The 13,494-nt window shown below is 43.6% G+C and overlaps 1 protein-coding gene across 1 annotated transcript; it reads left to right on the top strand.

Annotated features, from left to right (window-relative positions):
* The first annotated feature begins 11,492 nt into the window (after window positions 1-11,492).
* Window positions 11,493-13,185, top strand: LOC131742383 (zinc finger protein 280A-like). The gene is given in 2 exon segments (XM_059040146.2): window positions 11,493-13,151; window positions 13,153-13,185. Coding segments are annotated over 2 exon segments (1,692 nt in total).
* The last annotated feature ends 309 nt before the right edge of the window (window positions 13,186-13,494 follow it).

Raw genomic sequence — 13,494 nt, forward strand, 5'->3', positions numbered from 1 at the left:
AGGGTTGACTCAAAATACTGGCTTAATCGGCTTATTCGTCTGAAGACTTGACAGACTTGACTTGTGCTGGAGAATCCTCCCCCAGGATGGCTGTCTCCCTTGGCTTTTGGCTGGAGGCCTCAGTGCCTCCCCACGTGGACTTCCCCAGAGGGCTGCCGGAGTGTTCCCATGACATGGCTGCTGGCTGGCTTCCGCCAGAGCGGGTGATTCAAGAGAGCAAGGCAGAATGTCCATGGTGATCTAATCTTGGAAATCACACACTAGCACTCCACAGTATCCTGCTGGTGCCCTGCTCCTTGTGAGAGGTCACGATACAAGGGTGTGAAGACCAGGGTGCAGGGATCACCGAGGGCCATCTTGAAGGCTGGGTTTCACAATAGTACAAAATTATTTGCAGACATTATTTTATTTAATAGTCATAATGATCCAGGGAGGTAGTTACCATTTACTTCTGTGCTCCAGAACCTGGCATCATGTCTGGCAGACCCCGGACACTTGAGACTTTATTGAAAGAGAGATGCATGTGAGGGATTAAGAGCTCAGGATCTATAGACCCATTGCCAAGGTCCAAGGCTGGGATGCAATTTATTTTGGAATCATGAGCAAGTTTCTTAACATCTCAGATGGCCAAGAGGCACATGAAAAGATGCTCAATATCACTAATTGTTAAAGAAATGCAAATCAAAACTACAATGAGGTATCACCTCACACCAGTCAGAATGGCCATCATCAAAAAAATCTGCAAACAATAAATGCTGGAGAGGGTGTGGAGAAAAGGGAACCCTCTTGCACTGTTGGTGGGAATGTAAATTAATACAGCCACTATGGAGAACAGTATGGAGGTCCTTAAAAAACTAAAAATAGAACTTCCATACGACCCAGCAATCCCACTGCTGGGCATATACCCTGAGAAAACCATAATTCAAAAAGAGTCATGTACCACAGTGTTCATTGCAGCTCTATTTACAATAGCCAGGACATGGAAGCAACCTAAGTGTCCATCAACAGATGAATGAATAAAGATGTGGTACATATATACAATGGAATATTACTCAGCCATAAAAAGAAACGAAACTGAGTTATTTGTAGTGAGGTGGATGGAACTAGAGTCTGTCATACAGAGTGAAGTAAGTCAGAAAGAGAAAAACAAATACCGTATGCTAACACATATATATGGAATCTAAAAAAAATGGTCTTGATGAACCTAGGGGCAGGACAGGAATAAAGACACAGACGTAGAGAATGGACTTTAGGACACAGGGAGGGAGAAGGGTAAGCAAGGATGAAGTGAGAAAGCAGCATTGACATATATACACTACCAAATGTAAAATAGATAGCTAGTGGGAAGCAGCTGCATAGCACAGGGAGATCAGCTGGGTGCTTTGTGACCACCTAGAGGGATGGGATAGGGAGGGTAGGAGGGAGGCTCAAGAGGGAGGGGATATGGGGCTATATGTATACATATAGCTGATTCACTTTGTTATACAGCAGAAACTAACACAACATTGTAAAGCAATTATACTCCAATAAAGATGCTAAAGAAAATCCACAAAAACCTAAACATAGAGCTACCTTATGATCCAGCAATCCCATTCTTGGGCATATATCCAGTGAAAAACATGGTTCTAAAGGATACGTGCACCCTAATGTTTATTGCAGTGCTGTTTACAATAGCCAAGACATGGAAACAACTTAAAAGTCCATCAACAGAGAAGTGGATAAAGAAGATGTAGTACATATATACAATGGAATATTACTCAGCCATTAAAAAGAATAAAATAATGCCATTTGCAGCAACATGGATGGACCTGGAGATTATCATACTAAGTGAAATAATTCAGACAGAGAAAGAAAAATATCATATGATATCCCTTATATGCAGAATCTGAAAAAAAAAAAGATACAAATGCACTTATTTACAAAACAGAAAGAGACTCACGGACTTGGAGAACGAGCTTATGGTTACCCGGGGGGAAGGAGTGAGGGGAGGGATAGATTGGGAGTTTGGAATTGACATATACGCACTGCAGTATTTAAAAGAAAATGCCTTGGGCTTCCCTGGCGGCGCGGTGGTTGAGAGTCCGCCTGCCGATTCAGGGGACGCGGGTTCGTGCCGCGGTCCGGGAAGATCCCACGTGCCTCGGAGCGGCTGGGCCCGTGAGCCACGGCCGCTGAGCCTGCGTGTCCGGAGCCTATACTCCTCAACGAGAGAGGCCACAGCGGTGAGAGGCCCGTGTACCGCAAAAAAAAAAAAAAAAAAGAAAATGCCTTTCCATTAAAAAAAATCTGTACTATAGTAATCATATTGTAATAATTAGATATAATAATAATATATACACACTTTCTCATAACTGTGTTTTTTAAAATTAATTAATTAATTTTTGGATTCATTGCGTCTTCATTGCTGCACGTGGGCTTTCTCTAGTTGCAGCTACTCTTCAATGCAGTGCACAGGCTTCTCATTGTGGTGGCTTCTCTTGTTGCGGAGCACAGGCTCTAAGCCTGCAGGCTTAGTACTTGTGGCTTGTGGGCTCTAGAGCACAGACTCAGGGGTTGTGGCGCGGCATGTGGGATCTTCCCAGACCAGGGATCGAACTGGTGTCCCCTGCAGTGGCAGGCAGATTCTTAACCAATATGCCCCCAGGGAAGTCCCATAACTTTGATTAAATGGAATAAAAGACATAGAGCTCAAGGAACAGGGCCTGGCTCATGGTCAGTGCTAAATAAACATTAATTGCTGTTATTGGTATTATTATTCCCAACAATATCTCCCACTTCCGGTGAGGTTTTCAGTGACTCAGTCATTTTTCAGGGTAAAGATAGGACGTAGTGGCATTTTAAGCCACCATTGGAAAAGGCTTGGGATATTTTCTAGTAGAAACATACAACCAGAAAACACAGATATGTCCAAAGAGCACTCTCTGACATTTATCTATAAGTTGCTTCGACCTTTGAATTTGGGGCACCCATGCCTTTGTGTTCACAAAGCATCTCATGCCTCCCTTTGTGGTCCTTCCCTCACAACCTCCACAGAAGATGCATTCTTGTTTGCTTCTGATCATTTGAAATCAAATGAGAATAATCATCCAACTCCCTGATTGATTTCTCCCCTTCCAAGTTAAAATCACTCAGTAAAATTGTTAATAAAACACAACTTAAATTTGCGGAGTATGCAAATAATATACACCATTTACATAAAAGCAGGGGAAGAGGGGTGTGTGCTTGTGGATGTGGAAAACATGCAAGGAAGGACACTTGAGAAATTCTTAACAATAATTTATTTTGGGAACAGAGACAGATACCTGTGGTCTGGGGCAAGAGTGAGACTTGCTGTTCAGTGGGTGAATGCTCTTTTGTGTGGTTAGATTTTATTGTTAACTCTGCATAATTATGATTTTTAATTGAAAAGTAGTTTCTGAGAATTCCCTGGTGGCCCAGTGGTTAGGACTTTGTGCTTCCACTGCAGGGGCCAGGGGTTCAATCCCTGGTTGGGAAACTAAGATCCTTCAAGCCACAGGGCTTGGCCAAAGAAAAAGGAGTTTCTAAGGGACAATACATATCCCTGGATCCACTATCTAACTGTGCTTTTATGCCACTAATATCCCTGCAGGTTTTATTTTGTTTTGTTTTTAAATTAATAAAAACTTGTACATGATTTTTATTCAAAGGCTGACCAAAATCCATTCTCAATTGTCCAAAAAAAAAAAAAGAGTCACATCTGATTTCAGGATTTCAGCATTAGATGTAACTTGATATTTTTCTCCTTGGCATGATTCATCTGTAATTTGGAATTTTTACCTTAATCCATGTGGTAAAGACAGAATTTCCCCCAAATCCTGGTTCTCTGCCAACCTGGCAGAGCTAAGGTTTTAACTAATTCCCCCTTGCCCATCAGAGCACTTTTCTGTGACCAAGTCCCCTTCCTTAGGGGTACCCCTTAGAGTTGGGGGCTCCCACTAAACCCTTTTTGTGGCTAGCATGGGCCACCGAAATTTTCATCTAGGAATGCCCTGGAAATTAACATCACCTTGCTTTGGGTAAGCAGGTGGTATAAGTCATCACTGACTGAATATTTTAGTGTGTCCCAGTCCCTTGCCTTTTGGTCCCTCTCTGCCACATCCTTACATTTAACTCAGAGCTGAGAGCTGAAAGCAGAAGCAGCAGGAAGCTGAAGTCTCTGCCACTGATCATGAAAGCCCTAGTCTCTTGAGACAAAGCTCTCCAAGGGAGAGCGGAAGAGGAAAAAACTTGCAGAACAATGGTAGAGCCAAGCTATCCCCTGGAGTCGGAGGAAGGGGTAGAGGCTGGCCATCTGGATTAGAGTCCTCAGGAACAGGTGTGCTTCCTGGGCCACATCGCTAAGTAGAGTCCACTTTTCACACAGCCCTGGTCTGCATGTCAGGAGGCACAGCCTGTGGTCCTGAGGGCCTGATCTCCTCCTGGGTACAAAGTTCTAAGATGGTGTGAGATGCCCAGCCCTGTTGGTAGATAATCAGGCTGACCACATATCACTCCACTATCATGACCACAAGTCCCAGGGAGCTGTCTCCACAGCACTGGGCCTGGGCTGGACTTGGCCATGGGGCTGTCCATGGAAGGAAAGTTTAGAACAGGTCATTTCCTTTTTTTTTTTTTTTTTTCCTGCCCCACCGTGCAGCATGTGGGATCTTAGTTCCCAGAAGCATGGAGTCTTAACCACTGGACCACCAGGGAAGTCCCAGAGTATTCTGTTATACAGCTGTGGTTTGTTTTTCTTCCTTTTCTTGGCCAACACAGATAGTTCCCCTCACATTCAGGATGGTATGAGAATGGGACTTGCTCTGTCCATCACAGTCTAGAGAGAGAAGTAAAAGAGTTGGGGCCAGAAAGAGAATTGAGTGGGGCCCCTAGCAGCAGTGGTCTTCAGGAAGTAATCCACAAGAGGAGCAGGCTGCTTCCTGGAAAATCAGGGTGGTTGGGCATTTGTTGATGGCCAGCAGTCACCTGGGAGCTGAGCTATCACCTGCATGCCCCCTACCTATACCTAAGGTGAGCCCTCTCTCCATGGGCTCCTGATCTAAACAGTGTGTAAGAGTGCTAGGGCAGCCACAAGAAATACCACAGACTGGGGGTGGGGGAGAGCTTAAACAACAGGAAATTATTTTCTCCCAGTTCTGGAGGCTAGAAGTCAAAGATCAAGGTGTTGGCAGGGTGGCTTCCCCTGAGGCCTCTCTCCTTGGCGTGCAGATGGAGAGAGTGTTCTTGTTGTGTCCCTGTGTTCCTCTATGTTCAAGCATCCCTGATGTCTTGTGTGTCCCAATTCCCTTTTTGCCATGCTGCGCAGCTTCTGGGATCTTAGTTCCCCAACCAGGGATTGAACCCAGGCCCTCATCAGTGAAAGCATGGAGCCCTAACCACTGGACCGCCAGGGATTTCCCCTCGCTCTTTGTATAGAGACCCATCAGATCGGATTAGGGACCACCCTAATAACCTCGTTTTAAGTTAATCACCTCTTTAAAGGTATTATCTCCAAATACAGTTACATTCTGAAGTGCTGAGGGTTAGGACTTCAACATATGAATTTTGCAGGACACAGTGAAGCCCAAAACAGGAGGTGATGGTAGGGGTGATTCACCTGGTGAATGCTGCACAGGTGCTGTCATCATCTGAAGCAGGGGATTTGTACCTCACCTGCTCCTTAGAAAGACCTGGGACCTTTACTAATACAGACTCCTTGGTCCCATTTCTGAAGATACTGATTCTGTTGGTTTGGAGTAAGATGGGCAGAATCAACCAGGACATAAGTACTTTTCAAAAGATCCCTAGTATTTACTGTTTAATATTTGGTCCTTGGCCAAGTGACCTGGGCATCACCTGGAGCTTGTGAGAAACTCAGACTCTTAAGCTCTACCCAGAACTGCTGGACCAGAATGTGCATTTTCACAAGACCGTGTAAGTGATTCCTTAGATTCACTGAGGGTTAAGAAGCACAATCCAGGTGATTCAAAAGTGCAGCCCGAACTAAATCCTGATCTCTGGGCTTTGCTTACATATCCCAGGTGGGGGGTCCTAGAATCTCTGAGGGGGAGGGGGAGGCACCCAGCTCAAACTCCAGCCTCTGATTGGTTTATTTTTTATTTTTTTAATATTCATTCATTCATTCATTTATTTACTTGGCTGTGCCGGGTCTTAGTTGCAGCATGCAGGATGTTTCTTTCTTTTTTTTTTTTTTTTTTAGTTTCGGCATGCAGGATCTAGTTGCCTGACCAGGGATCAAACCCGGGCCCCCTACATTGGGAGTGTGGAGTCTTAACCACTGGACCACCACGGAAGTCCCTGATTGGTTTGTTGAGTCACCAATAACATGCTCATCCCAAGGCAGGTGCTCAGTGTGTCAAATGAAAGAGAAATGAATTCCTGACCCTCAACCCATCCTCAGTCTCCCTTGAAGGAGTTGACTCGTGAGCATTTTAATCATAGGAGAGATCAATGTTTCCCAAAGTATTGGAGGATTTTACACTTTGGGCCACCTTTCACTTCAGAATCAAATGGGGCAAACATTGAACATTCAGATTCCCAGGCCTCTGCCCTGGTAATTTGAGTTTCCCAGGTGTGAGATGCAGCCCTGGAATCTGTATGTTTCACAATGTCCCATGTGATTCTGAGATTTGAGCAATCTTTGTAAACGTATCAACTAGTCAAAGTTTTCCTTCTTTTCCCCTAAGTTTTTGCAAACATTTTTAAGTCGACATCAAAAATGTTTTCATCATAAGTGCAAACACTGCAAAGGATATAGCTTCTGGCATACAATAAAAATAGGCCCTTATAGGCCCTTTAAGTAAATAAAACTGGTGGCGCTTTCACTGCCAAGGGCCTGGGTTCAATCCCTGGTCAGGGAACTAAGATCCTACAGGAAGCTGCGCAGCGTGGCCAAAAAAAAAAAAAAAAGGAAATAAAACTGTTAATATCATGCTTTTAAACATATCCAAAAGAATGTAAATAGCATAGGGTTTTGATACTCACCACCATCCGTTTTAAAAAGTATAAAATGAGCTCTTTCTAATGGTCAGATCATTTATACTTATTTTTCCAGCTTCAGAGAGATATAATTGACATACATGGTGTGAATTTAAGGTGTATAGCATGTTGATTTGATAAGAAAGGTTTTGTTTGTTTGTTTTGCTGCTCTGCGTGACACGTGGGACCTTAGTTCCCCAACCAGGGATCAAACACGCACCCCCTGAAGTGGAAGCGCAAGGTCTTAACCACTGGACCGCCAGGGAAGTCCCAGAAAGGTATTTTTGATGTTATATCAGGTTATGGCACTTTAGTATGCTTTCATTAGTGAACTTCTTCTTTTTTTTTTTTTTTTTTTTGGCGGTACACGGGCCTCTCACTGTTGTGGCTCACCGGCCCAGCTGCTCCGTAGCATGTGAGATCTTCCCGGACTGGGGCACGAATCCGTGTCCCATCGGCAGGTGGACTCTCAACCACTGCGCCACCAGGGAAGCCCAGTAAACTTCATTTTTGCTCTAATTCAGTGACTCTGTTGCATTAGGAGTGGAAATAGGAGTTGTTAGAAGCCCTCCCTATCCCCAAGAATCTGTATGCAGAGGGCTGTAAAGACAGTGGGAGGGAAAATTTCAGATATAATCTAGATGGTGAGGAGGGAAGAGAGAGTGAAGGAGGAGGAGGGAGGGAGGAGGGGAGAGGGAGGGAGACCAGGGTATGAGCTGTCACCCCTGGAGCTCGTTTAAGAAAGAATGAGCTCCTGCTTAGAAAAAGCTCCTGGGCTTCAGCCTGAAGACCTACAATGAGGACCCCGGGAGTCCTATGGGTGCTGAGTCTTCAAGTGCAGACCACTTGGGCGTGAGCCCTGCCCCCTGGATCCCCCAGGGACTGGAGGAGAGCAGGGTTTTGCTCTCTGCAGATGGAGAATTTTCTGGCATTGGAAAAGGACCTCTGTCCTTTCAGGTTCCTGACCTCAGCCTGGGTTCTGTTAGAATATCTGTGTGGACCACATTCCCCTGCCCCTGCTGACCCCCAATAGCTTAAAATGCAGGTAAATTAGAGATGAGGTGGTGAGCCTGTGGACGCCAGAGAGAGGAGTGGGGACTCCTGCCATTGGGACCAGGAAGGCAGCTTCTGGGCCTGGCCCTGAAGCCCCACCCACATTCTTTCCTTTCACTGGCAATTTGGATGAAAGGTTTCTAGCTGAATATCCAATCAGAATAAACTGGTTCAGGAACATGATTGGAGCCCTGTTTGGATGCTAGGGATTGGATTATAATGGGCTTTAAAAGGCATGGAATCTTCTGATTCAGCCTCACTGAGGAGAGCCAGGTAGGAGTTCCACGGACACAGGACTCAGGAAGTAGCGCTGCTGAACTTGAGAGAAATCTCTCCTGGATATGGAGACCAGGACGTTCCAGCTTCATCCTTCGCTGGGGATCAGAGTGCACTGAATCATCTGGACTTCAGGAGCTGGTGAGCTACAGAGTTTGGTATGCTCCATTTTGTTCTCTGAAGCCGAGTCTGCAAACTTTCTCTGTAAAGGGCTAGATAGTAACTAGGCATTAAGGGCCATGTGGTCTCTTGCAGTGGCTTGACTCTGCCCTAGTAGTGCAAAACAGCCTCCAGCAACAGCAAGTGATCGTGGCTGTGTTATTTGTGGACACATTTGGTATTTGAATACCATATAATTTTCACATGTCACAAAATATTCCTTTGTTTTTTCCCCCAAATAAAAAAAAGTAAAAAAATTAAATATATTCTTAAAAGTTAAAGAAAAAAAAAACCTTAAAAAATATAAAAAAATATAAAAACCATTCTTAGCTTGGTGGCTGGGCAAAAAAAAAAAAAACGGGGCAGGCCAATTTGCCAATCCCTGTTTAAACCATTTACCTATAGAATGCAGCTAGCATCCCATTAGTGACTTGTGGAGTAAATTTAGTAGGCTGGATTCAGCTTATGAAAAGAAATAGAATTTTTCATTGAATCTAAGATGCCATCAACTGTAAGATACAACATTATTTCTGATACCACTATAAATATATATATATATATATATATATATATATATATATATATATATATATCCAAACAAACTTATGAAATGCTACTGATGAAATGCAAGATAACAGAAATGGTCAAATGTGAACATTAGAATGTCCCTTAGTGTCAATGAATGTGTTAATGGCATGGAAGCTATCAGCAAATCTATTGTAGGGACAGAACTATGTTACAAAACTTTTATTTCAGTAACCACCCCTCCCCACACCCAACTACATACAGGCTGACTTTCTCCCTTGTATGATGGTGTTAAATCATTAGGATTTGGATTTAATTAAATGCTTGGAAAAATCACTTCTCAGCCTTTTGGCTAAGATCAAGTGTAAGTGCTTGGGGAGCCTGGAATTAGTGGGTTCGGGCCTGTTGTACAGGTAAATGATCATATTAGTAACAGTTACTTTATATTTATGTAGCAAACATGTAACATTGACAGTATGCCAGATGTTGCTCTAGAAACAAAGAATACATCAGTGAACAAAACAATTCCCTGCCCTCATGTATGTAGCTCATAGTCTAGTGGGTGGAGACAGAAAAGAAGCAAGATGTATTTTATACTTGTGTGTTAGGCAGGTGATAAACACTGCTGAAAAATAGCTTCGGAGGTGAATATGGCATGTGAGTTGGGGGAGGTTGTGATTTTTGAAAGCGTGGTCAGGGAAGCCTTGCAGAAAAGCTGTGGACCTGACGCAGGTCAGGAGCTGGGATGCGGGTACCTGAGAAAGAACATCCAAGGCAGGGGGAGAAACAGAAGTCCTGAGAAAGTACCGTCCTTCCTCGGTATCCGTGGGAGATTGGATCCAGGACTCCCCACCCCAAAGATACCAAAAGCCATGGATGCCCGAGTCCCTTATATAAAATGGTGTAGTATTTGCATATTATAAACTGAGTAGATCCTCCCGTATGCTTTAAATCATCTCTGGATTCATTATAATACCTAATACAATGTTGATGCTGTGTAAATAGTTCTAAGTACAGTGTAATGCTATATATATAGTTGCCAGCACGAGGCAACTTCAAGTTTTGCTTTTAAGATCTTTCTGGAATTAAAAAAAAAATTTTGATCTGGGGCCTTCCCTGATGGTCCAATGGTTATGACTTCCACTGCAGGAGACGAGGGTTCCATCCCTGGTCAGTGAACTAAGATCCGGCATGCCACGCAATGCAACCAAAAAAAGAAAATTTTTTTTTTCAGTGTACAGGGTCAGGTGCTTTCCAGACTCACAGAGTGGAGGGAGGGAGGGGCACCCCGGATGATAGCCTAGGACTCTTTTGGACGTTTCATGTTGGTTGGCATTTCTGAGTGAGATTGGAGATCTATAAGCAAAAGGGTGCATGCCAGCTCTTCTGCAGAGTTTAATGGGAGCATTGGGGCTGCCCTGGGGAGATAAGGCAAAAGTGGGGGCTGGGGGTCAGAGAGGTAAGTTTAAAATTAACATGTCATTTAACTGGGTTTGAGCCTGTTTCCTCACCTATAAAATAAGGGTGTTAATAGTTATCTCAATGTTTCAGCTGATGATTAAATAAGGCACCAATTTTGTCTTTTGAAATAAATACAATAGTTCCCCCTTATCCACGATGGAGAGGGGGGATGCATTCCAAGACCCTCAGTGGATGTCTGCTACCATGGATAGTATCAAACCCTATACACACAATGCTTTTTTCCTATGCAAACATACCTACAATGCAGTTTAATTTATAAAAGCACAGTAAGAGATTGACAGCAGTAACTAAGAATAAAATAGAACAATTTTAACAATACACTGTTATAAAAGTTTTGTGAATGTGATCTCTGTGTCAAAAATATTATTGTACTAATTTAATGTTTCTTCCATCTCAGCTAAGCACTTACCATGCACTGAGGCCATAACTTTTGCAATTTGAAATGTGACAGCAATACGAGCATGGATTTGTTTCCTTCTTCACAATTTCACAGATAGAAGATTCATTCTTACCATAGACCTTAGCAACATCAGCGTACAATTTTTTTTTCTTTTTTTAAAAATCAAACTGAGAACTTTTGCCTTTTTACCTAAAGATAGCATTTTATGGATTCTCTCTGTCATATCTGAATTGCCAGCATCACTCTGCTTGTGCTTTGGGGCCATTATTAAGTAAAATAGGATGACTTGGACACAAGCATTGTGATACCTTGACAATCTGATAACCCAGTGTCCCAGGTGGGAGGAAGCAGGATGGTGTGAGACTCCCATCACACTCCTCAGAATGGTGTGCAATTTAAAACTTATGAGTTATTTATTTCTGGAATTTTCTATTTAATATTTTCAATTAACAACTGAGAGTTAACTGAAACCCCAGAGAGTGAAAACTCAGATCTGGGGGGACAACTGTACTGACCACGTCATGTGGTTGCCTTTAGGTGGGAGTTTGCCAAAAGAAAGCAGTAGAAGAAGGAACCACTTCAAGCAAAAAGCGATTGTAAAATGGCACACGTCTTTCTGTGTGAGGAAGCACAAACACCAGAACGACAAGAGAAGAAGATGGGAGGGTCCAAACCCAGAGACGAGGATGATGACAGTGCTGAGGTGATCTTTGTTGGAGTGGAGCATGTCAATGAAGATGCTGAAACCCTCTTTGTCAGAGTGATTTCAAATTCAAAGCCGGTCATTTCTAACATTTTGAACAGAGTGACCAGGGACTCATCCTCAACAAGAAAGAAGGGTCACATGAGTCAAGATACCACTTGCACATTGCAGTCTGCAAATTGCAGGACCCCGATGTCAAAGGCAGCAGCCATTTCACCGGCTTTTCAATCTGAATGGGGAGACGTAGATAGTCCTGTTATTTTTGAGCCTTCATCTAAACCTGATTATAAAATGAGTTCTCTGCAAATCGTGCTTCACAATTCCTCAGATTTGCTCTCTCCATGGCCTCATTGTCTGCCTAGAGCTGCATTCTCGGTAGGAGGCAAGGATAAAAGTCCTCATGATTCAAAGCGACGTCCCACTTCAGATATGAATATATACAATGGGAATCCCAAAAGACCTAAAGTCAGCCATGGAATCCCAGGGGGACAGGCCTCAGCTGTGGCCTCTCCAGGTATCCTTCCTACAAAGAACACGAGTATGACCCCAGAAGGTGTCCCGACCTCGTCAAGCCATGTTCACAATGGGGCATCATTTCCATGGGCTCATGCATATAACCAGGCATGTTACCATGCTATGGATCCAGATCGAGCATGTAGCTTGGAAAGGCTGGCAAAAACAGACTTTTCGAGTCTAGCAAGTCAAAACAAGACTGTTGATCCCAAGAAAGGAAATCTGATCATGTCACTTGATGATTTTTACTACGGACAGCATCCAGGAGACAGGCAACCAGAATGGAAGACCCACACAGCCTTCAAATGCCTCAGCTGCTTGAAAGTCCTAAAAAATATCAAGTTTATGACCCACGTGAAGAACCATTTGGAATTTGAGAAGCAGAGGGGTGACAGCTGGGAAATCCACACCACATGCCAGCACTGCCACCGCCAGTATCCCACCCCCTTCCAGCTGCAGTGTCACATTGAAAGTGTCCACACTTCCCAGGAGCCCTCTGCAGTCTGTAAAATCTGTGAATTGTCCTTCGAAACTGATCAGGTTCTCTTACAGCACATGAAGGTCAATCATAAACCTGGTGAAATGCCCTATGTGTGCCAGGTTTGCAATTACAGATCGTCAGTCTTTGCTGATGTGGAAGCACATTTCAGAACATGGCATGAAAACACGAACAGTTTGCTTTGTCTGTTTTGCCTCAAAATTTTCAAAGTGGCGACATCATACGTAACTCATGCTTGGAGGCACTGGAACAAGAGGGTCTTTCAATGTTCCAAGTGCCGGCTACAGTTTTTGACTTTGAAGGAGAAAATGGAGCACCAAACCAAGAATCATCAACCATTTAAAATGCCAGAGCAACTGGAAGGGTTGTCTCCTGAAACAGAGGTCAAGATCCAAACTTCAGTTCAACCAGGACCAAGAGAGGCAGCATCCATAATTGTGACCAACACTGAATCCCGAGTGTCACCTGAAAAAACTACCAAGAGAATGGCTATGAACACGAGATGTTCCAGACGTACTGCAGCAGGGGTTCTGGCTAAAAATTATGTTCTACCCACCTCCAGAAATCCCAAAAAGCTGAATTGAGGCTAGGCCAGCTGTACGTAGTGGCTCGTAGATGCCAGCAAGCAGTGTCAGTGCCTGTCTGGATTTACAGTGACTGAGATTGTACCTGCTTCATCTCTCCATTGTCAAGTAACTCCGAAGTCTTCATGCTCCTTCCCAGCCACCCTCTCCTCCACAAAGTAACCACTTTTCTGATTTCAGCCACCAGGGATTTGTTTTTCCTGTTTCTAAATTTTAAGTAAATAGAATCACACAATAGATTTTTTTTTGGTCTGGACTTTGTTTTCTTTTTTTCTTTTTTTTTTTTTTTGGTGCTAGGCAGGCC

Source organism: Kogia breviceps, chromosome 15 (assembly GCF_026419965.1).
Source record: "Kogia breviceps isolate mKogBre1 chromosome 15, mKogBre1 haplotype 1, whole genome shotgun sequence".
Lineage (NCBI taxonomy): Eukaryota > Metazoa > Chordata > Mammalia > Artiodactyla > Physeteridae > Kogia > Kogia breviceps.